At 39.7% G+C, this 26,294-nt stretch overlaps 1 protein-coding gene across 1 annotated transcript in view; it reads left to right on the forward strand.

Moving 5' to 3' along the window:
* TSPAN13 (tetraspanin 13) overlaps positions 1 to 25,988 on the forward strand; it is a 43,621-nt gene extending 17,633 nt beyond the window's left edge. Inside the window, exons 2-6 of the mRNA XM_059074983.2 lie at positions 13,093 to 13,260; positions 14,351 to 14,431; positions 15,735 to 15,848; positions 17,163 to 17,276; positions 24,880 to 25,988. Of these exons, the coding sequence (XP_058930966.1) occupies positions 13,093 to 13,260; positions 14,351 to 14,431; positions 15,735 to 15,848; positions 17,163 to 17,276; positions 24,880 to 24,954 (552 nt within the window). The 3' untranslated portion in view covers positions 24,955 to 25,988. The remainder of the gene's footprint in view (positions 1 to 13,092; positions 13,261 to 14,350; positions 14,432 to 15,734; positions 15,849 to 17,162; positions 17,277 to 24,879) is intronic.
* Positions 25,989 to 26,294: the final 306 nt, after the last annotated feature.

The following is a 26,294-nucleotide window of genomic DNA, read 5'->3' on the forward strand; positions in this document are numbered from 1 at the left end:
CTTACCCTTCCCCCTCCCCATATCCTCAAGTCCATGCTCTAGTAGGTCTGTGTTTTATTCCCATCCTACCACTAATCTCTTCATGACATTTTTTTCCTTAGATTCCATATATATGTGTTAGCATATGGTATTTGTTTTTCTCCTTCTGACTTACTTCACTTTGTATGACAGACTCTAGGTCTATCCACCTCATTACAAATAACTCAGTTTCATTTCTTTTTATGGCTGAGTAATATTCCATTGTATATATGTGCCACATCTTCTTTATCCATTCATCTGTTGATGGACACTTAGGTTGCTTCCATGTCCTGGCTATCGTAAATAGAGCTGCAATAAACATTTTGGTACATGACTCTTTTTTTTTTTTTTTTTTTTCGTTATGCGGGCCTCTCACTGTTGTGGCCTCTCCCGTTGCGGAGCACAGGCTCCGGACGCACAGGCTCAGCGGCCATGGCTCACGGGCTTAGTTGCTCCGCGGCATGTGGGATCTTCCCGGACCAGGGCACGAACCCGTGTCTCCTGCATCGGCAGGCGGATTCTCAACCACTGCGCCACCAGGGAAGCCCTACATGACTCTTTTTGAATTATGGTTTTCTCAGAGTATATGCCTAGTAGTGGGATTGCGGGGTCATATGGTAGTTCTATTTGTAGTTTTTTAAGGAACCTCCATACTGTTCTCCATAGTGGCTGTATCATTTTATATTCCCACCAGCAGTGCAAGAGTGTTCTCTTTTCTCCACACCCTCTCCAGCATTTATTGTTTCTAGAGTTTTTGATGATGGCCAATCTGACCGGTGTGAGATGATATCTCATTGTAGTTTTGATTTGCATTTCTCTAATGATTAATGATGTTGAGCATTCTTTCATGTGTTTGTTGGCAATCTGTATGTCTTCTTTGGAGAAATGTCTATTTAGTTCTTCTGCCCATTTTTGGATTGGGTTGTTTGTTTTTTTGTTATTGAGCTACATGAGTTGCTTATAAAATTTGGATATTAATCCTTTGTCAGTTGCTTCATTTGCAAATATTTTCTCCCATTCTGAGGGTTGTCTTTTGGTCTTGTTTATGGTATCCTTTGCTGTGCAAAAGCTTTTAAGTTTCATTAGATCCCATTTGTTTATTTTTGTTTTTATTTCCATTTCTCTAGGAGATGGGTCAAAAAGGATCTTGCTGTGGTTTATGTCAGAGTGTTCTGCCTATGTTTTCCTCTAAGAGTTTGATAGTGTCTGGCCTTACATTTAGGTCTTTAACCCATTTTGAGTTTATTTTTGTGTGTGGTGTTAGGGAGTGTTCTAATTTCATACTTATACAGGTAGCTGTCCAGTTTTCCCAGCACCACTTATTGAAGAGGCTGCCTTTTCTCCACTGTATATCCTTCCCTCCTTTATCAAAGATAAGGTGACCATATGTGTGTGGGTTTATCTCTGGGCTTTCTACCCTGTTCCATTGATCTATATTTCTGTTTTTGTGCCAGTACCATACTGTCTTGATTACTGTGGCCTTGTAGTATAGTCTGAAGTCAGGGAGCCTGATTCCTCCAGCTCCATTTTTCGTTCTCAAGATTGCTTTGGCTATCCGGGGTCTTTTGTGTTTCCATACAAATTGTGAAATTTTTTGTTCTAGTTCTGTAAAAAATGCCAGTGGTAATTTGATAGGGATTGCATTGAATCTGTAGATTGCTTTGGGTAATAGAGTCATTTTCACAATGTTGATTCTTCTAATCCAAGAACATGGTATATTTCTCCACCTATTTGTATCATCTTTAATTTATTTCATCAGTGTCTTATAGTTTTCTGCATACAAGTCTTTTGTCTCCTTAGGTAGGTTTATTCCTAGATATTTTATTCTTTTTGTTGCAATGGTAAATGGGAGTGTTTTCTTAATTTCCCTCTCGGATTTTTCATCGTTAGTGTATAAGAATGCAAGAGATTTCTGTGCATTAATTTTGTATCCTGTTACTTTACCAAATTCATTGATTAGTTCTAGTAGTTTTCTGGTAGCATCCTTAGGATTCTCTATGTATAGTATCATGTCATCTGCAAACAGTGACAGCTTTACTTCTTCTTTTCCTATTTGGATTCCTTTTATTTCTTTATTTTCTCTGATTGCTGTGGCTAGAACTTCCAAAACTAGGTTGAATAAGAGTGGTGAGAGTGGGCAACCTTGTCTTGTTCCTGATCTTAGTGGAAATGGTTTCAGTTTTTCACCATTGAGAACAATGCTGGCTGTGGGTTTGTCATATATGGCCTTTATTATATTGAGGAAAGTTCCCTCTATGCCTACTTTCTGCAGGGTTTTTATCATAAATAGGTGTTGAATTTTGTCAAAAGCTTTCTCTGCATCTATTGAGATGATCATATGGTTTTTCTCCTTCAGTTTGTTGATATGGTGTATCACGTTGATTGATTTGCGTATATTGAAGAATCCTTGCATTCCTGGAATAAACCCCACTTGATCATGGTGTATGATCCTTTTAATGTGCTGTTGGATTCTGTTTGCTAGTATTTTGTTGAGGATTTTTGCATCTATGTTCATCAGTGATATTGGCCTGTAGTTTTCTTTCTTTGTGACGTCTCTGTCTGGTTTTGGTATCAGGGTGATGGTGGCCTCATAGAATGAGTTTGGGAGTGTTCCTCCCTCTGCTATCTTTTGGAAGAGTTTGAGAAGAATAGGTGTTAGCTCTTCTCTAAATGTTTGATAGAATTCGCCTGTGAAGCCATCTGGTCCTGGGCTTTTGTTTGTTGGAAGATTTTTAATCACAGTTTCAATTTCAGTGCTTGTGATTGGTCTGTTCATATTTTCTATTTCTGCCTGGTTCAGTCTTGGCAGGTTGTGCATTTCTAAGAATTTGTCCATTTCTTCCAGGTTGTCCATTTTATTGGCATAGAGTTGCTTGTAGTAATCTCTAATAATCTTTTGTATTTCTGCAGAGTCAGTTGTTACATCTCCTTTTTCATTTCTAATTCTATTGATTTGACTCTTCTCCCTTTTTTTCTTGATGAGTCTGGCTAATGGTTTATCAATTTTATTTAACTTCTCAAAGAACCCGCTTTTACTTTTATTGATCTTTGCTATTGTTTCCTTCACTTCTTTTTCATTTATTTCTGAACTGATCTTTACGATTTCTTTCCTTCTGCTAAATTTGGGGTGTTTTTGTTCTTCCTTCTCTAATTGCTTTAGGTACAAAGTTAAGTTGTTTATTCGAGATGCTTCCTGTTTCTTAAGGTATGATTGTATTGCTATAAACTTCCCTCTTAGAACTGCTTTTGCTGTATCCCATAGGTTTTGGGTCGTCGTGTCTCCATTGTCATTTGTTTCTAAGTACTTTTTGATTTCCTCTTTGATTTCTTCAGTGATCACTTCGTTATTAAGTAGTGTATTGTTTAGCCTCCATGTGTTTGTATTTTTTACAGATCTTTTCCTGTAATTGATATCTAGTCTCACAGTGTTGTGGTCAGAAAAGATACTTGATGCGATTTCAATTTTCTTAAATTTGCCAAGGCTAGATTTGTGACCCAAGATATGATCTATCCTGGAGAACGTTCCATGGATACTTGAGAAAAATGTGTATTCTGTTGTTTTTGGATGGAATGTCCTATAAATATCAAGTAAATCCATCTTGTATAATGTATCATTTAAAGCTTGTGTTTCCTTATTTATTTTCATTTTGGATGATCTGTCCATTGGTGACAGTGGGGTGTTAAAGTCCCCTACTATGATTGTGTTACTGTCGATTTCCCCTGTTAGTATTTGGCTGTTAGTATTTGCCTTATGTATTGAGGTGCTCCTATGTTGGGTGCATAAATGTTTACAATTGTTATATCTTCTTCATGGATTGATCCCTTGATCATTATGTAGTGTCCTTCTTTGTCTCTTGTAATAGTTTTTATTTTAAAGTCTATTTTGTCTGATATGAGAATTGCTACTCCAGGTTTCTTCTGATTTCCATTTGCATGGAATATCTTTTTCCATCCCCTCACTTTCAGCCTGTAAGTGTCCCTAGGTCTGAAGTGGGTCTCTTGTAGACAGCATATATATGGGTCCTGTTTTTGTATCCATTCAGCCAGTCTGTGTCTTTTGGTGGGAACATTTTTTTTTTTTTTTTTTTTTTGCGGTATGCGGGCCTCTCACTGTTGTGGCCTCTCCCGTTGCGGAGCACAGGCTCCGGACGCACAGGCTCAGCGGCCATGGCTCACGGGCTTAGTTGCTCCGCGGCATGTGGGATCTTCCCGGACCAGGGCACGAACCCGTGTCTCCTGCATCAGCAGGCGGATTCTCAACCACTGCGCCACCAGGGAAGCCCTGGTGGGAACATTTAATCCATTTACATTTAAGGTAATTATCTCTATGTATGTTCCTATTACCATTTACTTAATTGTTTCGGGTTGTTCTTGTAGGTCTTTTCCTTCTCTTATGTTTCTTGCTTAGAGAAGTTCCTTTAGCATTTGCTGTAAAGCTGGTTTGGTGGTGCTGAACTCTCTCAGCTTTTGCTTGCCTGTTAAGGGTTTAATTTCTCCATCAAATCTGAATGAGATCCTTGCTGGGTAGAGTAATCTTGGTTGTAGGTTTTTTTCCTTCATCACTTTAAATATGTCCTGCCATTCCCTTCTGGCTTGTAGAGTTTCTGCTGAAAGATCAGATGTTAACCTTATGGGGTTTCCCTTGTGTGTTATTTGTTGTTTTTCCCTTGCTGCTTTTAATATGTTTTCTTTGTATTTAATTTTTGACAGTTTGATTATTATGTGTCTTGGAGTGTTTATCCTTGGGTTTATCCTGTATGGGACTCTCTATGCTTCCTGGACTTGATTGACTATTTCCTTTCCTATATTAGGGAAGTTTTCAACTATAATCTCTTCAAATATTTTCTCAGTCCCTTTCTTTTTCTCTTCTTCTTCTGGGACCCCTATGATTCGAATGTTGGTGTGTTTAATGTTGTCCCAGAGATCTCTGAGACTGTCCTCAGTTCTTTTCATTCTTTTTTCTTTATTCTGCTCTGCAGTAGTTATTTCCACTATTTTATCTTCCAGATCACTTATCCGTCCTTCTGCCTCAGTTATTCTGCTACTGATCCCATCCAGAGTATTTTTCATTTCATTTATTGTGTTGCTCATCGTTGCTTGCTTCCTCTTTATTTCTTCTAGGTCCTTGTTAACTGTTTCTTGCAATTTGTCTATTCTATTTCCAAGATTTTGAATCATCTTTACTATCATTATTCTGAATTTTCTTTCAGGTAGACTGGCTATTACCTCTTCATTTGTTAGGTCTGGTGTGTTTTTATCTTGCTCCTTCATCTGTTGTGTGTTTTTCTGTCTTCTCATTTTGCTTATCTTACTGTGTTTGTGGTCTCCTTTTTGTAGGCTGCAGGTTCGTAGTTCTCTCTGTTTTTGGTGGCTGTCCCCAGTGGCCGAGGTTGGTTCAGTGGGTTGAGCAGGTTTCCTGGTTGGGGGGACTAGTGCCTCTGTTCTGGTGGATGAGGCTGGATATTGTCTTTCTGGTGGGCAGGTCCACGTCTGGTGGTGTGTATGGGGATGTTGGTAGCCTTATTATGATTTTAGGCAGCCTCTCTGCTAATGGATGGGGCTGTAGACCTGTCTTGCTCTTTGTTGGGTATAGGGTGTCCAGCACTGTTCGTTGCTCGTCCTTGAGTGAAGCTGGGTCTTGGTGTTGAGATGGAGATCTCTGGGAGATTTTCACCGTTTGATATTGCGTGGAGCTGAGAGGTCTCTTGTGGACCAGTGTCCTGAGGTTGGTTCTCCCACCTCAGAGACACAGCCTTGACACCTGGCTGGAGTGCCAAGAGCCTTTAATCCACACGGCTCAAAATAAAAGGGAGAAAAAAAATAGAAAGGCAAGAAAGGAAGGAAGGAAGAAGGAGGAAGGCAGGGAAGGGAGGAAGGAAGGAGGGAATAAAGAAAGGAAGGGAGGGAGGAAGAAAGGAAGGGAGGAAGGAAGGAGGGAATAAAGGAAGGAAGGAAGGAGGGAAATAGGAAAGAAAGGAGGGAAGAAAGGAAGAAAGAAAGGGGAGAAGACAAAATAAAGTAGGGTAAAATACAGTTATTAACATAAAAAAATAATTATTAAGAAGAAAAATTTCTATTACAGAAAAAAAAAAAAAAACGGGTCGGTCTAACCCTAGGACAAATGGTGAAAATAAAGCTATACAGACAAAATCTCACACAGCAGCACTCACATACACACTCACAAAAAGAAAAAAGGGGAAAATAATAGTATATCTTGCTCCCAAAGTCCACCTCCTCAACTTGGGATATTTCGCTGTCTATTCAGGTTTTCCACAGATGCAGGGCACTTCAAGTTGACTGTAGAGCTTTAACCCGCTGCTTCTGAGGCTGCTGGGAGAGACCTCCCCCTCTCTTTGTTCGCACAGCTCCTGGGGTTCAGCTTTGGACTTGGCTCCGCCTCTGTGCGTAGGTCTTCCGAGGGCGTCTGCCCTTTGCTCAGACAGGGCGGGGTTAACGGAGCAGCTGATTCGTGGTCTCTGGCTCACTCAGGCGGACGGGGGGCGGCACGGATGTGGGGAGAGTCCGCGGCGGCAGAGCGTGCGTTTTCCCGGGGAAGCAGTCCCTGGATCCCCGGACCCTGGTGGTGGCGGGCTGCACAGGCTCCCAGGAGGGGCGGTGTGGAGAGTGACCTGTGCTCGCACACAGGCCTCTTGGTGGCGGCAGTAGCAACCCTAGTGTCCCACACCCGTCTCTGCTGTCTGCGCCGACAGCCGCAGCTCGCGCCCGTTTCTGGAGCTCCTTTATGTGGTGCCCTTAATCCCCTTTCCTCGTGCCCCAGGAAGCAAAGAGGCAAGAAAAAGTCTCTTGTCTCTTCGGCAGCTCCTCGCCCGTTTCTGGAGCTCCTTTAAGCGGTGCGCTTAAACCCCTCTCCTCGAGCAGCAGGAGGCAAAGAGGGAAGAAAAGGTCTCTTGCCTCTTTGGCAGCTCCAGACTTCTCCCGGACTCCCTCCCGGCCAGCCGTGGTGCACTAACCCCTTCAGGCTGTTTTCACTCTGCCAACTCCAGACCTTTCCCTGGGATCCGCCCTAGGCTCAGTTCCCAGCCCCGCTCGCCCCGGAGGCTGAGCAGACAAGGCTTTCGGGCTGGTGAGTGCTGATCGGCTCCGATCCTCTGCGGAATCTCTCCGCTTTGCCCTCCACACCCTGTTGCTGCTCTCTCCTCCGAGGCTCGAAGCTTCCCCCTCCGCCACCTGCAGTCATCGCCCGCGAAGGGGCTTCTAGTGTGTGGGAACCTTTCCTCCTTCACGGCTCCCTCCCACTGGTGCAGGTCCCGTCCCTATTCTTTTTTTTTTTTTTTTTTTTTTGCGGTATGCGGGCCTCTCACTGTTGTGGCCTCTCCCGCTGCGGAGCACAGGCTCCGGACGCGCAGGCTCAGCGGCCATGGCTCACGGGCTTAGTTGCTCCGCGGCATGTGGGATCTTCCCGGACCAGGGCACGAACCCGTGTCTCCTGCATCGGCAGGCGGATTCTCAACCATTGCGCCACCAGGGAAGCCCTCGTCCCTATTCTTATGTCTCTGTTTATTCTTTTTTCTTTTGCCCTACCCAGGTACGTGGGGAGTTTCTTGCCTTTTGGGAGGTCTGAGGTCTTCTGCCAGCGTTCGGTGGGTGTTCTATAGGAGAAGTTCCACTTGTAGATGTATTTCTGATGTATCTGTGAGGAGGAAGGTGATCCCCGCGTCTTACTCTTCCGCCATCTTCTCGCTCCCCCTGGTGACATTTATTCTTCCATGTAACTTAATGGATCATTGTATAAAATTTTACCCAAAACCATGAGACTTTGACTAGAAATAAATGAAATTTGTAGGCTAAACTGGAGGTGAATTGATGCTCTAGTATGAGTGTTCCCACCATGAACATGATAAATCTCTTCATTTAATTTAGGTCTTTTTCATGTCCTTCAATTCCTTTCATAATTTTCTCCATGGATGTCTTGTAATACTTCTTTTAGATTTATTTATATGTACGTCATATTTTGAGGACCTATTACAAATTGTTTTTAAGGAAATGTATGAAAAGATTTGGAGGTGCATCAGCATGCTGTTGATTTTGTATAGTGATCTTTCTGTGACCTTTTACACTGGAAATACAGCTTTCTGGAGTTCTAGACATGCAAGTGTCTTAGTTCCACTTTCCACTTCTGCCTGGTTTAAAACCCAAGTCCTTGCCCTTTAGGGACTGTTCTGATCTGGGAATTCCTTCGCACGCACTCATGGCCACACAGTGCCAGTTGTGTGTTTGCCGTCTGACTTTCAGTTCTCCTTTCCTTTCTGGCCTGTGGGAATTTCCCATAGTTTCTCTGCACTCAGCTATATATAAAAATAAATATATATTATTTAAAAATTTATTTATCTTTTTTATTAATTAATTTGGGGCTGCATTGGGTCTTTGTTGCTGTGTGCGGGCTTTCTCTAGTTGCGGCGAGTGAGGGCTACTCTTGACTGCAGTGCGCGGGCTTCTTTTTGCGGTGGTTTCTCTTTTTGCGGAGCATGGGCTCTAGGCACACGGGCTTCAGTAGTCGTGGCTCGAGGGCTCTAGAGCGCAGCCTCAGTAGTTGTGGCGCATGGGCTTATTTGTTCCGCGGTATGTGGGATTTTCCTGGACCAGGGTTCAAACCCATGTCCCCTGCATTGGCAGGTGGATTTTTAACCACTGCACCACCAGGGAAGTCCCTCAGCTAAATATTTAAATAAAATGTTAAGTCTTTTTCAATATTTTAAAGTATGAGTAGCAGGAAGGACTCAGTTATGTGGGTAACTCAGTTGCCCAAGTTCTATGGTAGGATGAGTAATACTCCTCTCCCACCAAAGGTTCACATCCTCATCCTTAGAACCTGTGAATATGTGACCTTATATGGCAAAAAGGGGCTTTGAAGATGTGATTAAATTAAGCATCTTGAGATGGGCGATTATTCTGGGTTACCTGGGGGCCCTATATAATCACAAAGGTCTGTATAAGAGGGATGTAGTTGGCTTATACTCAGAGAAAGTGATGTGCTTAGAGAAGCAGGTTGCAGTCTGAGAAATTTGAAGATACAACACAGCTGGCTTTGAAGATGGAGAAAGGGGATATACCGGCCAAGGAGTGCAAGTGGCTCCTAGAAGCTAGAAAAGGCAAAGAAATGGATTCTCCCCTAGAGCTTCCAGAAGGAATGAAGTCTTACTGATACTGTTGTTTTAGCTTAGTAAGACCCATGTTGGACTTCTGACCTCCAGAATTACAAGAGAATACTTTTGTGGTGTTTTAAGCCACTAAGCTTGTGCTAATTTGTTAAAATGACAATAAGAAAGTGATACATCCTCTCAAATGTTTTTGAAGGAGAGGTGCCTAGTATCAGTGATGAGGATAGACTAAAACTATATTCGAGACATAGCAGAGTGAACTTGGTGAGGAATACTCTTGAGAGAGATGTACATAGAAGGGTGTAACCTTTTTCTTCCCCTACCTAGAAAAAAAATCAGAGCAAAGATACTTGTGAATGTTCTAGATAATGTTTTCAATAACAGCATAAAGCCTAGGCTGGAAGCTAGAACTTCTTATAGAAGTGATAAAGTGCCCTACCCCCCTTTTATTTATAGACATTATTTTTCAAAGGGGAAAAGATTCTCATTATTAATAAGCCTGTAAGTTGGGTAGCTGAGAGAGTAGAGAGCAGTTTTCTCCTTTTGTTGAAATGCTGCTGTTGTAAATAAAGGATTTAGTTTGCTGGGAGGGTACTGACAAGGGATACCTGAATAATTCATTCCAGCTATATGGTAGGGATTACATTGATGGTAAAATATCAGGCAGCTTTCTGTAACATGCATTCCTGACTTCTTCATCTCCAAATGCGAGAATTGTTTTGTGTGGGCTGCTGTGACAGATTACCACAAACATGGTGGCTTAAAAACAACAGAAAGCTATTCTCACAGTTCACGAGGCCAGAAGTTCACCATCAAGTTGTTGACAGGGTTGCACGCCCTCTGAAGGCCTTAGGGGAGAATCTGTTCTTTGCCTCCTTGCCACTTTGCCTCTTCTGTCTTCTGGTGGCTTCCAGCCTTCCTTGCCTTGAGGTCACATCACCCTCTGCCTCCCTCGTAAGGATACTTTTGATGACACTTAGAGGCTGCCAGATAATCCAGGATAAGCTAGCTTGTCCCTTTTAGACCCTTAATTGAGTCACATCTTTTGCCATGTGATATAGCGATCATTCTTTTGCTGTATGCGGTACTATTCAGTTGGGGTCCTTTTCCAGCCTACTATGTGTTCTGTTATGGTTCCTTTGCAGTCTTTGATGTGTTCTGTTTATCTGGATATTTTTGATTATTGTTCTCTACTCTGACCCACTTTGTAAAAATCTCTGACATAGCAATGATTTGTCCCATTGTAGTTGTTCATTCTCTCCTACATTGAATTCTAGAGTGAAAGCAAGCGGCAGCCCACGGGCCACATCCATTCCATTTCCTATTATTGTACAGCCTGCCAACTAAGAAAGGTTTTACATTTTTAAATGGTTGAAAAAAAACCCAAAGGAACTTATTTTGTTCCACGTGAAAATTATATGAATTTAAATTTCAGTATTTAGGGGTAGCTTGTCTCTGGCTTCCATGTGTAGTGGGCACCAACCATTTGTTGATGAATATTTAACTCGTGGTAAGAATTTCATTAATGTTGTTAAGGATTTGGTATAATTCCTAAAGGATTCTTTAAAACTATGGGTTAGAAGAATTTTATGTGTCATATTATTCACACTTCTGATCTTTTTGGCCCTAAGACTCAAAGAAATATAGAGTAAATGTCCTGCCCCTGAATTTAATTAAGTTAGTAAATAGGCATCACACCCAGGACTTGAAGCTGGCAAGTGTTGGTTAATTTTATATGTCACCTTGGCTGGGCTGTGATGCCAAGATGCTTTTTCAAGCATCAGTCTAGATGTTTCTCTGAAGGTATTTTTTAGTTGTGATGAACATTTACACTCAGTTGAGTTTAAGTAATTATGGGCCTCATGTACGATATGAAATATGAAAGCATTAAGAACAAAGACTACGTTTCCTAAAGGAGAAGGAATTCTGTCTCAAGACTGTATCACTGAAATCGTGTCAGAATTTCCAACCTGTCATCCCGTCCTACACATTCTGGACTTGGTGGACCCCACAATTACATCAGCCAGTTCCTTCAAATAAATCTCCTCACTCTCTCTCAATATATATCTCATTGGTTCTGTTTCTCTGGAGAACCCTGACCGATACAGCAAGTAACTCTGATGTGTTGAGACTGTGGACCATCTCCAGTGTTTGTTGAGTTTGCTAAGCATTGCTCTCTCCCCTCACTGAGGTGAGGCCCCTCCAGCATTATCTTCCTCTCCTTCCTTGACACCTCCTTCAGGCTTCTGCCTTTTACACCTCGTGAAAGGAAATGTGTTATATTTGGGTATAACAAAGTCAGAAATAAGCTCATTTGTGATGGGCCCAAGGACTTTTTCTCAATCCAAGATTGTTTGAAGTCGTGAGAAGACTGAGTTGATAAAAATGAGACAGAAGCAAATGGATCTGCTGAGAAGAAGCAGTTGAGAAAATGAGGAGGACTAACTTCTGGGTATTTGTGAGAATTTTTTCCTCTTCTTCTCCCTCTAAAGAGAAAACTTCCTCTGTGTACTAATTCAGTGGAGAACATCAAGTCCATATAACTCCATAACTTGTTCCTATCATGCTACAGATAGTTGCTTTCATTCTCAAGTTTTGCTGCTTTATACTAAATGGATAAAAATACAAATAGCTGCTGTATTTGTCCATATTTAGCCATTTTACTTGTATGTCTGTACATATAAGAAGTTTTACATACCAAGGCATTTAAAAATTGTGTCTGATAAAGTGACTACACTTATAAAAAATGACACACTTGAGTAAAGAACCATTTGAGTGAGTGATGATTTATTCTGTATCTCAAAACAAAGTTTATTAGGCCTTGAAGTGGTGCTAGAAAGTTTATTTTATGTACTTTGATTCCTCCCAGCAAGGTATTAAGCTGTCAACTTGCTCCAGGAAATGGCTGTCTCTCGATTGACTTGAAGATACTGTCTCTCTTTCCTGTTCCACCTTCCACCCCAGCCCCGCCCCATACCTATTTAAGCTGTATCTTCTATCAGTTGATTATGATCTTTATATGGCATGCTATTTAAGTGTTACTTTAAAGAAGTAACTGTAACTTTGAGTTTTTACAGGTAATGACTGATTGAGACATGTGTTTTACCTCTTACACTTGATTTTGTTTTATAAGAATATAAATTAAATGATTGGGATGTAAAATAATTTCTTCTTGCTCAGAATGCCATTTTTACTCTAAACAGCTAAAATCTCTTATACTCTTTTCATCCTAAAAGTTTTAATAGTCTCTCTCTATGAATTCTCACAGAATAGCCTATGATATCTGAAACAATTCATTTCATCAACAATATTGTGAGATATTTTGACTGTTCCAAAGGCGAGGTTCTGTGATAGGTTCTGGGGATAAAGAGAAGTGAAAAGATGGGGTCTCTAAGTTGCCCAGAGACTCCTAGGAGAGACAGGCTTGGAAACAGAATGTTAACGTGTTGAAGGGAACAGTGGAACCATATTTGAAGAACAGAGATTGCTCAGAGAATGGAGAGATGAATTTAGTTTGTTGGGGAATAGGAAGGCAGCACAGAGAAGGTTACAGTCCGGGGCTTTGAAGGAAAGATATGTGATTTCCACGTGAAGAAACCAGTATGTCGGGCTGAGATGTGTTGGTGTCTAAAAGTTTTACATACGCGATTATTTCAAAAGCTTAAGTAGAAATCGTTTAGGTTTAGTAAGCCAGTGGCCTCTGAGGCTCCATAATAATTTTATAGATTATTGTTTGTTTTTTAAAAACGCAGCCAAGGATTAATATAACTTAAGACAGTAGTATCTGTGAGATCATGTGTGTATTCTAGTATTGAGTGTTAGCACTCGTTTGTAAGATACTAAGTAGGTGCCTGAAAAATGTTCTTGATATTAATACATAAATTGACGCTTTCCCCCTCTTTCTTTCCTCTCCCCCTCCCTCCCCCATCACTGCACTTTGTGGTTGTTTTTGCAGTTGGTTAGTCTGCTGCTAATTGGAATTGCAGCGTGGGGCATCGGCTTCGGGCTGATTTCCAGTCTCCGGGTGGTCGGTGTGGTCATTGCGGTGGGCATCTTCCTGTTCCTGATTGCATTAGTGGGGCTGATCGGAGCCGTGAAACACCATCAGGTGTTGCTTTTTTTTGTATCCTTTTTTACAGGTGGGATTTATACCCCACTTGGGTTTGCTCTTATCTTACTGATTACTCCTGTGATAACTACAACTCATTTAAAATAACCATTAGGAAATTAATTACCAGACAGCAACTCCTGGCAAGCATTATGTGTATTTGTCCAACCAACATTAGGAAGATTTCTTAGGGTTAAGTTATTGTATGTTTACATATTCTCTCTCCTTTTCACATCATGACGAATGTATTCTTTTTTTTTTAACATCTTTATTGGAGTATAACTGTTTTACAATGGTGTGTTAGTTTCTGCTTTACAACAAAGTGAATCAGTTATACATATACATATGTTCCCATAACGAATGTATTCTGCAAGTTCAGTATCATCCTATTTATGTGTTGCAGATTCAGAGTTACATTGAACTGATTCAGTGACTTCTAGGTCCTTTCCAAGTCATCAATATTTGGTTGAGAATTTCACAATGATTTTTTTTAAGGGTTGATATTAGGAAAGCATACATACATTTATCTCTACTTATTTCCTGTTTTATCTATGTAAGAATTTTTATTTTAATCTAAATGAAATTATAATAGATCAGCTTTTATTTATTTTTAATAATTTATTGAAGTATAGTTTATTTACAGTGTTGTGTTTAATTTCTGCTGTATAGCAAAGTGACTCAGTTATGCATATATATTCTTTTCATATTCTTTTCTATTATGGTTTATCACAGGATATTGAATATAGTACCCTGTACTATACAGTAGGACCTTGTGGTTTATCCATCCTATGTATAACAGTTTGCATCTGCTAATCTCAAACTCCCAATCCGTCCCTCCCCACTCCCCTCCTCCTTGGCAACCACAAGTCTTTTCTCTATAATAGATCAGAATTTAAATAATTATTGTTGTTAGCATTTTTCTATATAATTATATCTACAGTGTATTATCAAAATAAAAATTACATGTATTCTTCTTGCACTTTCTCTAAGTGCCATTTGTTCTGTTTTCTGGGTGAGTTCCTTCTAGGGAGTTGTGAAGTTGTCAGTACCTCTGTTTTATGTTATTTTAAGAATTTCCAGAAATATCCTTAACTTTGATTCTCAGTACATGATTATTCTCTTACTTGTATTTATTGTCCAGTTTTCCGTATCATGTGCTTGCTTAGCCCTGAACCAGGAGCAACAGGTAAGCAAAGATTTTTTTTTTCTTTCTACTTTATTATACCACATAGTACATGTGGGAAGAAAGGGGGAGGAATGATTGGAATATAAAATAATTTCTTCTTGTTCAGAATGCCATTTCACTCTACACAGCTGAAGTCTTTTGTTCCTCATTGCTTTAGTGAGTCTGCTTAGAGCCCTAAAACACCACATGTTGCTATTTTCTGCATCCTTGAGGTAGGATTTTGCCCTCACTGGGTAAAAAGCCCTCCTGCTAATGGATATTCACCCAGTCTTTTCCTACTATTATGCAATGAAACATTTGCTCCAGAATGTTTGTGGTTTCATTCTGGCAATTATTCTCTTCAAACTCTAATTTGTTTGAAGAATATGGGTCTCTCTTTTGAGTCAATGGAAAATTTGTCTTACTACACTCTGAAAACTAGGCCTTTGACCTAAGTACTTCTTTGAAATCGCATGTGAACGTGAAGACTTTTTATTCTTGGGATAGAAATCATGCCTTCTTTTTGTTGCAGATTGAAGTGTAACCCTTTGAAAAGTTTTGTGGCCTCTCCCGTTGCGGGGCACAGGCTCCGGATGCGCAGGCCTAGCGGCCATGGCTCACGGGCTTAGTTGCTCCGCAGCATGTGGGATCCTCCCGGACCAGGGCACGAACCCGTGTCTCCTGCATTGGCAGGCGGATTCTCAACCACTGCGCCAACAGGGAAGCCCCCTTTGAAAAGTTTTGATGCTCTTATAAAGAGTATTATATTAGGTGCACTCAGTTTTAAGAGTTGCAAGCTCCAGCTTTATACATTTTAGGCAGGGATGACACTTTTTTTTTTTAAAGATTTTTTTTTTTTTTATGTGGACCATTTTTAAAGTCTTTATTGAATTTGTTAAAATATTGCTTCTGTTTTATGTTTTGTTTTTTTGGCCACGAGGCATGTGGGATCTTAGCTCCCTGACCAGGGATTGAACCTGCACCTCCTGCCTTGGAAGGCGAAGTCTTAACCGCTGGACAGCCAGGGAAGTCCCAGGGATGACACATTTTTTTTTTTTTTTTTTTTTTTTTTTTTTTTTTTTTTTTTTTTTTTTTTCGTTATGCGGGCCTCTCACTGTTGTGGCCTCTCCCGTTGCGGAGCACAGGCTCCGGACGCACAGGCTCAGCGGCCATGGCTCACGGGCTTAGCCGCTCCGCGGCATGTGGGATCCTCCCGGACCAGGGCACGAACCCGTGTCTCCTGCATCGGCAGGCGGACTCTCAACCACTGTGCCACCAGGGAAGCCCGACACATTTTAATGTATGTTTAAAATGCGTTTTCTAGGGTCAGCTTTTGGAAGTTGGTTGGAACAATACAGCAAGTGCCCAAAATGACATCCAGAGAAGTTTAAACTGCTGTGGGTTCCGAAGTTTTAACCCAAATGACACCTGTCTGGCTGTAAGTACAAAGTATAAAATGTTTTTTGGAGATGTACTGCATACAGATGAATAACGGTTAACATGGAAGAAGTGGACTTTCTGAGGCTGAATTGTACTTTTAAAGTGTTTTTTCTATACCAGCATTACATTTCGTGTACAGTATTGTATCAATTGTCTGTTCTCAAATATCCATCCTGAGGATACTGAATATTCCAGGGCCCAGCCAGACACGGATGCTTTTGGTTTTTTTGCCCCTAATTCCTTCCCAGTCACATCCTCCTAGAACAAGTTGTGAAAGAGAAATAACAGCAGATCAGCAAGTAAATATCTTGGTTTGGAAGCCTATCAGGGTGGTAGGAGGGGAGTGGTCTGTACTAAATTGTGCTTCTCAACCAGCTAAACATCCCCAGGGTGGAGGACACAAGGAACCACCCTCTTTCCTGTCTCCCTTCTTCCCCATCACAACTTCATGCCCTTTCTTTCTGGGAGCTGAGCTAGCGATAGATCAATTAGAGCCATCCTGTTGCCCCAGGCCAGACTACTGACCTTCCAAGTCCAACCCAATCCTGTATGGGAATGGACTTGGAGCTTGGAGCTTGGCTCTCCTGGGAAGTTTACATGTGTTTATATTTTAGGGAAACTCCTATTACCCCCTCGCTGAGCCCTGAGCGACATCCCCTCGTTGTGTCCTCTTTTGTGGGTTATTAGTTTTCTATTGCTATATAATACATTATCACAATTTTAGTGGTTAAAACAACACCCGTTTATTGCCTTAGTTTCCCTAAGTCAGGAGCCTGTGTATAGCTTAGCTAGGTCCTCTGCTCATCAGGATCTCACCAGAATGAAGTCAAGGTATTGGCCAGGGCTACAATCTCATCTCAGGTTTGGGGTCTTCTACCAAGCTATTGTTGGTCGAATTCAGCTTCTGGTAGTTGTAGGACTGAAGTCCCATTTTCTTTCTGGTGTCTCTAAGTTCCTAGTTGCTGGTCAGGTCTTAACTATACAGCCATCTCACAACATGGCATCAAAGCCAGCGTGAAAATCTCTTCATTTTATTAAGACAGTGTCTTATGTAATGCAACATAAACATGGGAGTGACAATCCATCATATTCACAAATCGCATCCACTCTCAAGGGGTGGTTATTCAGGGCATGTACCCTGGGGGTGGGAATCTTAGGCGCTGTCTTACGATTTTGGACAATACTCAAGAACCATGGCTCCAAGTTGGATATGATATTCCAGACAGTAATTTTTATATGGGTGGTTTTTTTTTTAATCTGCTCATTATAAATGTACTTTGAAATAAAGTTCTTTTTTTGAAAATTGATACAGAGCTGTGTGAAAAGCAGCCACCAGTGCTCACCCTGTGCTCCAATAATAGGAAAATATGCAGGAGAAGTTTTGAGATTTGTTGGCGGCATTGGCCTCTTCTTCAGTTTTACAGAGGTATGTACAAATAACTCAATATCTTCCGTTCTTTGTCATAGAGGTTCCTGTTTTATAGGGCAAGAGGGCATGGCACTTAACTTTTGGAATGTATCAATAGATGTTTTCACTGGGAACTAGTACTGTAATAGGAGGAGCTGTGGCATGAAATCAGAAGAACTCACAGATGTAGCATTAAGTTTATACAGGGTGAAGTGCTTGATCATTAAATTATGTAAAATTAAATGAAGAGAGTAGACTGGGTTATCTCTTGATTCTCTTCTATTTCTAGAGTTGTATGATAAATTATAATTTTAGATATAATTTTGGAATAGGTAGGACATTCACATTATTTAATATATATATTAATGTGTAATATACACACATTTATATATATGGATGCTTTGAAGAGTTGCCTTCCAACCCTATCCCTACTCCTCTTTGTTCCTAGCCTTCTGAAACCTGTAGGTAATCATTATTATTAATTTCTTACCTATATAACATATTTATACATATATTTGTTATATTAATATATTTACTATATTAATACATTTATATAAATGTCTAAGCAAAATCCCACACATATTAAATTTTGAGGAATGCTAATTCCTCATTGTCTTTATTAAACACTCAATAACTCTGGACATTTTTGATGCATCTGAATTGGCAATATGTATTTAAATTAAAACTTTTTTCTTTAACTCATCAATTCTACTTGCAGTGCTTTATTTCATGGAGATAATTGTATAACTATGTAAAATGAATACACAAGAATGTTTATTGTTTATAACAGCAAACCTTTGGGCCAGCTCATGTTTGTCAATAATGAGCTGGTGAAATTAGAGTTTATTAGACAAGAGCAAATAGTTAAAAAATGCACTGTCTGGGTGGGAAACCTAGTTCTGCTTTACTAACCGTGTGACCTTGGGCAAGTTCCTTAATCTTTCTGTGCTGCTGTTTCTTCGGCTTTGCAAACAGGCATAATGGAAAGCCCCTATTTCATAGAGTTGTTTTGATGCTTAAAGGAGTTACTATATGTAAAAACTTGTAATATTTAGAAAAGTGCCTGACATACAGCAGGTGCTGTGTGTGTTAGCTGTCATTTTGTAGATATGAGTAAATTATTGATGTACAAGTCCCCATATTATACCCCCTTAAAAAAAGATGATGGGACCCCTGTGATGGTTGTGTTAATTGCCCATGTCACACTCCTGTTTTAAACAAAGAATAGCATGTGTAGAATAATGCTATTAAGTAAGATTGTGCATATAACTGTGGAAGTATATGGTAGGCTATTGTAAGAATGAGCATTTATCTTTAAAAGGAAATCAGAAAAATCCTAAGCGTTTTGTATATTTGAAGTTTACTGTGTCATTTAATTTCTTGCACATTTGATTTCCCCATCAGTATGTCCCTATAATAAGTAATTTCATGGTCAACTTCCTTGTATATATATATTTTTTAATCTATATTCCCTAGTTTTTCTTTAGAGTACACCTCCAGAAGTAAAATAGGACACATTCAGTTTATGGGCATTTTAAAAGAGTTTGATAAATATTGCCAAATTGCCTTTTGGGGGAGATTCTACCAACTTTTGGTTCAAGCACTAATTCTCGACATTTTTATCTTACAAAATATTTGCCAATTTGATAGGTAAAAATAGTATTACAGTTCTGTTTGCTCTTTTGGCAGTGTGACTAGTGAATTTGAAAATATTCATGTATTCATGTGTTTTGGGACCACTGGTATTATTTCTTTTGTGAATTGCCCATCTACTGTCTGTCCTGATCAAGGACCTTTGGATTGCCTGTAACTCAGTCTATGCAAAAAAGGGGAACTTTGTAAAAGAATAGGAGAGCGGGCCTCAGGGCCTAGAAGGTGTTTAGAAAAGAGGCCTCAAGGCTGGGTGCTCACTGGGTGCTCTTAGAAAGCCAGGCGCCCCAGAAAGTTGCCCAACTCTCCTTTTATTTCCTCAGTTCCCTTCCTGGTTCCCTTCACCTCTTATCACTCGCTCTACTTGGCTTCTTTGTCCTGCTTTCAATTTCTTTTGCATTTTACTTAACTTTTTCATGATTTTGAAATAAAATGTATAGGTTTTACTTTTTATGTGGTTCAGTTTATTGCTTTTTGCCTATATGGTTTATCCAGTTGATGTTTATGTTTAGAAGGCCCTTTCTCATTTTGATTATATATGTTAAAAATGATTAAAGAAGGCAGTTTAAGGTGATACAAACAAAGTTTAACACTTCCTGGACAGTGTCCTTTCAGAGAACTGCAAAATAAGGCCGAAGGCAAGGAGCTTTTATAGGATAAAGAATAAGGAAGGGAATAATAGAAAACATCTGATTGACTGGGGCCACATAGTCAATCTTGTTTGGGGTGAGAAGGCCCAGAGTTGGCTTGGCCTTTGCGGATTGGCTGACTGAATATATTGCACTTCCGGTCAAGAGGAACGTTTACAGGGACACAAAGGTTACCTACCCAAGTTTCGGTTTGCTGATGTGGCACCCTGGATAAGAGCAGCTTCATCTTGGGCCTAGAAATTTATTTCTCTCTGTATAATTAAATTTTTTGGTAAAAATACAAAAAAAACCTTTTTTGTTTTATTGAGGTATAATTGACAAATAAAATTGTAAGATATTTAAAGTGTATATCATGATGATTTGATATACGTATACATTGTGAAAGGATTCCACCTATCAAGTTAATTAACACATCACATATTTACCTTTTTTTTTGGTGAAAACATTAAGTTCTACTCTCTTAGCAAGAGAGTAGATTGTACAATACAATACAGTATTTTGTACAATATTGTATTGTACAATATAATTGTACAATACAGTGTTATCAACTGTAGTCACCACGTAACACATTAGATCTTCTCATTTTGATTGTGTGTGTGTGACATGTATTGAATTTGTGTATATAATGTATACATTACATATATATGTATAAAATGTATGATTAAGGTAGCATATTATATATACGTAGATGTTTGTGTATACTGTATATTCTAATTCAGTTTCATTTTCGCCCTTTGAGAATGAAAAATCCGTACTTGGCTGTTATTATCAAACTGGAGATAAAGACCAAGCTTAGTATTCACTTTTTTTTTTTTTTTGGCCTCACCACATTTGCGGGATCTTAGTTCCCTGACCAGGGATTGAACCTGGGCCCCCTGCAGTGGAAGCACGGAGTCCTAACCGCTGGAATTCCTCCCAGGAATTCTCATTAGTATTCACTTTTCAAAAGATGTTTTCACTGACATCCCTTCCTACTCTAAGCATATTTTCACTTCACTTTTTCTCAGGAAGGAGCCATCTTACTTCTGGGTTAGTCATGGCATTGATTCAAGAAAATTCATATACCGTTTGAAAACAATCCTGTGCATTTTTCCTTTCTTTCTTTTAAAAATAAAATATGGGGCTTCCCTGGTGGCGCAGTGGTTGAGAATCCGCCTGCTGATGCAGGGGACACGGGTTCGTGCCCCGGTCCGGGAAGATCCCACATGCCGTGGAGCGGCTAGGCCTGTGAGCCATGGCCACTGTGCCTGCATGTCCGGAGCCTGTGCTCCACAACGGGAGAGGCCACAACAGAGAGAGGCCCACGTAGTACAAAAAATAATAATAAAATAAAATAAAAATAAAACATGGATTTAAAAGTAAAAAAAAATTTGTCGGGCTTCCCTGGTGGCGCAGTGGTTGAGAGCCCGTCTGCTAATGAGGGGGACGCAGGTTCGTGCTCCGGTCCCAGAAGATCCCACATGCCGCGGAGCGGCTGGGCCCGTGAGCCATGGCCGCTGAGCCTGTGCGTCCAGAGCCTGTGCTCCGCAACGGGAGAGGCCACAACAGTGAGAGGACCGCGTACTGCAAAAAAAAAAAGAAAATAATTTGTCATAAAAATTTAAAAATATAGGTGGGAAAAAACCAGAATGAGCAATCTCCATACACTCCATTAGCCAGAGTCAGTAATGATCAGAATTTCGCCACATGGTTTCTTTTTTATATCTGGGATTTATTTTGAGAATTTAGTTCTTTTGAGCAGCTCCATTTTCTTCTCATCGGATCACACTGCCTTCAGCTATGCATATATTATTTTAAAAGGAGGTTATTTATTTATTTTTAGAGTAGTTTTAAGTTCACAGCCAAATTGAGAGGAAGGTCCAGAGATTGCCAGTATCTCTCTGCACCCACACAAGCATAGCCTCCCCACTGTCACCATGACTCACCGGATGGTGCATTTGTCACAGCTGATGAAACTACATTGGCACATAATAACACACAAAGTCCATAACCTACATTAGGGTTCACTTTTGGTGTTGTACAGCCTATGAGTTTGGACAAATATCTCCATCATTATGGTATCATACAAAGTATGTTCACTACCCTAAAAATGCTCTCTGTGCTCTGCCTATTCATCCCTCCCAGCCCCCTCTGTTTTCTAAAATATTAATTATTGAAGAATATAAACTCATGGGTCTTCGATTTCTAAGGTGTTCTTTCATGGAGGAGTCCTGCTCTGAATTTTTACACCATGTCCTTTTGAAACCTAGCTAGAGATTTTAACAGTAATTTATCCAACCTGATATTTTTTGGATAGTGACTATTTTATAGGCTCTCTCACTTTTTAAATTTTTATTTTATTCAATATTTCATAGAATCAGCGATTCTCAGAGTTTGAAGGGATGAGACTAGCTGATGATTTCCTGTCATAGATGAAATAGAAAGATTTCGTTTGAACTATTTGTAATACATGAAAATAAATTTAAACCATCAAAGAAACATTGATTTAGAATCCCCCCCAAAAGTTATAACAATTAGTACATGTGCTTTGTAGAAAATTTAGAAAACACAGACAATTATGAAGCTGAAAGAGTAAATGTATCTACTAACTAAAATTACCTCCCCAGAAATCATCATTAATATTTTGTCATATTACCCTCTGCCTTTCTATATTTAATAAATATAAAATAAATAACAAAGGATATGCTTTTTGCACACTCTGTGTAGACATTTCATAGAACTGTACTCTGGTGACCTCTTGCATCCTGAGTGTAGGTTCTAGATTCAGCAGAGTTTATGATCGGGTCAAAGTTACCCTTGAAAATCTTTAAATCATGAGCACCTTTGTAAGCTAAAAATCCAGTAATTATCTAACTTTGATCTTTTTGCATTTTGGGCATGATCTTTTCATGCTCTCTCTGGGTGTGAGGAGATAGTGCTCCAGCAATGGGGCACAAGAAGAGGTTGTTTCATTTTTATCACAGCTTAATTGGAGGAATTTTGGTAACATGTGACTCCAGATTATGAGTATTTTATTTACCCGATAGCTTTGTTTCCCCTAAGAACTGTAACTTACCCCATCGGCATGTATTCTGGGGTGATTATAAAAATATTTAACAAACTCAAAAATTCTAACCAGAAGTTCCCTGTGTGCCGGTATTTCTGAGGCAGGGTCAGGGAAATGATGCTCGGGCAGGCTGAGAGGTGTCAGAGCTGCTTGATAACTGGTGTGTAAGTATTTCAGTAGTGTAATAACAAGCATGGCTGAAACGGTAGGTGGAATGTTGTTAGCTTGAGAATGGCCTGTAACACATCAGATTCTCGTATAAAACAGCACACGTAATTAAGAGCTTGGATCCAAGATTTGAATCCTGGTTCTGGCACTCATGACCTGTGTAGCTATTATCCAGTTATTTAACCTCTCGATGCCTCAGTTTCCTCACTGGTAAAATGAGGATAATGACAGTTCCTATCATATAGGGTTTTTGGTCAAATTATATGAATTTGTGAAATGTGAAGAATAGAGTCAGTCACAAAGTACTCTTCATAGGTTTAAGTAAATTCCTTCCCCCCAACCCCCATCATACAGACACCAAACCAGACTTTCCACTTCCTTAAATTAGACTTATGTTTCCTTGATTCAACACAAAGCATAGTTCCATCAGCCCTTACGTGTTATAATAAACATTGCCAGTCATGAGTTTTATAGTAACTCAGAAATTTTTATTGTGGTAAATGGAGAAAATTTTAGAAAATTCTCTACACATAGTTTCAAGAGCTAATGAGTAGTTATGAAGTCAAGTGAACAAAATTTAGATGTTGGCACAGGTCTGAAATGGGAGATATAATTTGAAATTCATTTTGTTCCATTAAAATTTTGCAGCTTATTCTGTCTAAGAATTTTTGATTATTTTAAATAAATCAACTTTGAGGTAGCAGAACCAGCATGAACACATTTCTCAATTTAAAAAAAAGGCAGGTTATATTGGTTAACTCGTTAGTGAACGTGGTGTGAGAAATGGCAGGATAACTACTTACTACTTTTCTAAAAGTATACGTCCCCCTCCCTTGGAGAGGTAGGAATTATGACATTTTTTATTATCTGTGTTGGAAAATGTATTTATTGTAGGATTTTTTTTTTTTTTTCTGTACGCAGGCCTCTCACTGTTGTGGCCTCTCCTGTTGCGGAGTACAGGATCCGGACACGCAGGGTCAGTGGCCATGGCTCACGGGCCCAGCCACTCCAGGCATGCGGGATCTTCCCGGTCCAGGGCACGAACCCGTGTCCCCTGCATTGGCAGGCGGATTCTTAACCACTGCGCCACCAGGGAAGCCCTATTGTAGGATTTTTGTTATTGCTTAATTTTTGTCAAACTCTGTTTCTGAATTAGCAAAATATATGATACTTTAACTATTAAGACAATTCAGTCTTTTTTTTTTTTTTTTTTTTTTTTTTTTTTTCGATACGCGGGCCTTTCACTGTTGTGGCCTCTCCCATTGCGGGGCACAGGCTCCGGACGCACAGGCTCAGCGGCCATGGCCCAGGGGCCCAGCCGCTCCACGGCATGTGGGATCTTCCCCGACCGGGACACAAACCCACGTCCCCTGCCTCAGCAGGCGGACTCTCAACCACTGCACCACCAGGGAAGTCCGACAATTCAGTCTTAATAGCTAACTTGTATCACTTTCCTATTGCCACTCTAACAAGTAATCACAAAGATAGTAGCTTAAAGAAACACAAATTTATCGTCTTATACTTCTGGAGGTCAGAAGCTTAAAATGGAGACTCATTCTGGAGGCTCTAGAGGAAACCTGTTTTCTTGCCTTTTCTAGCTTCTAGAGGCTGTCTGCACCCCTTGGCTCGACTTTGGCTTGACTTTTCTTCATCTTCAAAGCCAGCAGTGTTTCATTCTCTCTCTGAATCTGCTTCCCAGATTACACCTTTTGGCTGTATCTCTGATTTTTGTCCTTCCTGCTTCCCTCTTTTAAGGACCCCTGTGATTATGTCACAGAGCCCACCCAGTTAATCTCCCTGTCTCTTGAGCTTTAACTCAGTCATGTCTGCAGTGTCCCTGTTACCATGTAAGGTTGCATATTTGCAGATTCTGGGGATAATGGTGTGGACAGCCTTGGAGGGCCTTTATCCAGTCTACCACAATGTTCATATTAATTTTTCTTAGGATCTCTCATTTGGGTTACATACTACATTTTAAAAAGAAATCTCTTCCTCTTTGAACAAATATTACAAAGTGCTTCAGAGGATCCAGATTATTTTGCTGATAAACTGAATAAATACGCACAACTGTTACTTTCTCTTTCTTCTTTTCTTTTTTCCATTCCAGATCCTGGGTGTTTGGCTGACCTACAGATACAGGAACCAGAAAGATCCTCGTGCTAATCCTAGCGCGTTCCTTTGATGAGAAAACAAGAAAAATCTTTCATATTCTGATCTTGTACATTTCCTCTAACTTTAAGTTAAGCTAATTTGCCTGTTTAGGGAACAGTATATGAAAAATTACATAATTGACAGTGAATTATATATTTTTATGTTTCCCTAAATGTTTTTCTTTTTCCATTGCTAAAAAAATCTGAAACTTGTGGTCTCCTCTGAACCTCAGTGGTACCTTGTAATCTACTGTTTTTCACAGTGTCTGGCACTGTCCACTGTGGCCTTTCTTAGCGTTTTTACCTGCAGACAAACTTTGTATGGCACTATTGTGTTGATCATGTTGTGAATCTAAATGTACATCTCACTGGAATAATTAATTGTATGTGGCACTGTGCTGTGTAGATAGTTCCCACTGGAAAAAAGAGTTGAAGTTTATTAAAGCCAGAAAGTATGAGATTCTATTCTGTTAAGTTCAACAAGGGAAATATAAGTTCCCCAATTTTTTTGTCCTTTTAGGAAAGATGTTGTGGTGAAAATTGTTAACATAAAAGTGATAATTTAGTTCTAGTAGTCTTTCTGATTACACTAATGTACTCTAGAAATAGCTAGGTCTTTAGGAAAGTGTGTTTTAGTTTTTTATTTTTACCAGTAAGTGCAAAGGAGAAATGGTTTCATGAATGTTCTAATGTGTAACATTTGCCTTCAGCCTTCAAAGTGAAATGAGTTTGAGAAATTCAGAAACTATATAATCTTGATATTCTTTTATAATAATTTGAAGTCCAAAAGACTGCCCTTTTAATCAAGTTACTATTAATGCATTGGCCCACATAGCAAAAAGATATTTGACTATCTTACAAATTCTCAATACCTTTTCCATGAAATTTCTCAGTATTGTCACAGCAACTCGTCAAATCCAAGCGTATTTGAAAGTGATCTCCCATAATTTGGAATTTAAATAGTATTGTGGTTCTGTATATTATGTTAAAAAATTAAGTATGGAAACCTTTCTTCACCTATGAATGTTTGAATTAAAAGAAAGTAATGGAAGGATTGATAAATGAATTAAGTGAAATGGAATTCTTCTCTTTTTTGCTTCGGGTTCCCTTTGACTGACCTACAGCTGAGTGTTGCTATTTCAGTGTATAATCCAGCCGTGCAGTTAACTTCCAGCACCAGTGGTCATGCCAAAATCTTTTCTTGAAATGTTTCAGTGTCTAATATCTTCTCCATAGCGAAAATTGTTTTTTAAAAGAGAAGTCGCTCATTTTGGGGGGGAAAATATGTAAGTTCTTTCCTGTTACTGAAAATTACTAATTTCCTGTCTTATAGTTTATGTAGTATATGGTATTTCATTAGTAATTGTTTTGA

Source organism: Kogia breviceps, chromosome 9, assembly GCF_026419965.1.
Source record: "Kogia breviceps isolate mKogBre1 chromosome 9, mKogBre1 haplotype 1, whole genome shotgun sequence".
In the NCBI taxonomy this organism is placed as follows: Eukaryota; Metazoa; Chordata; class Mammalia; order Artiodactyla; family Physeteridae; genus Kogia; species Kogia breviceps.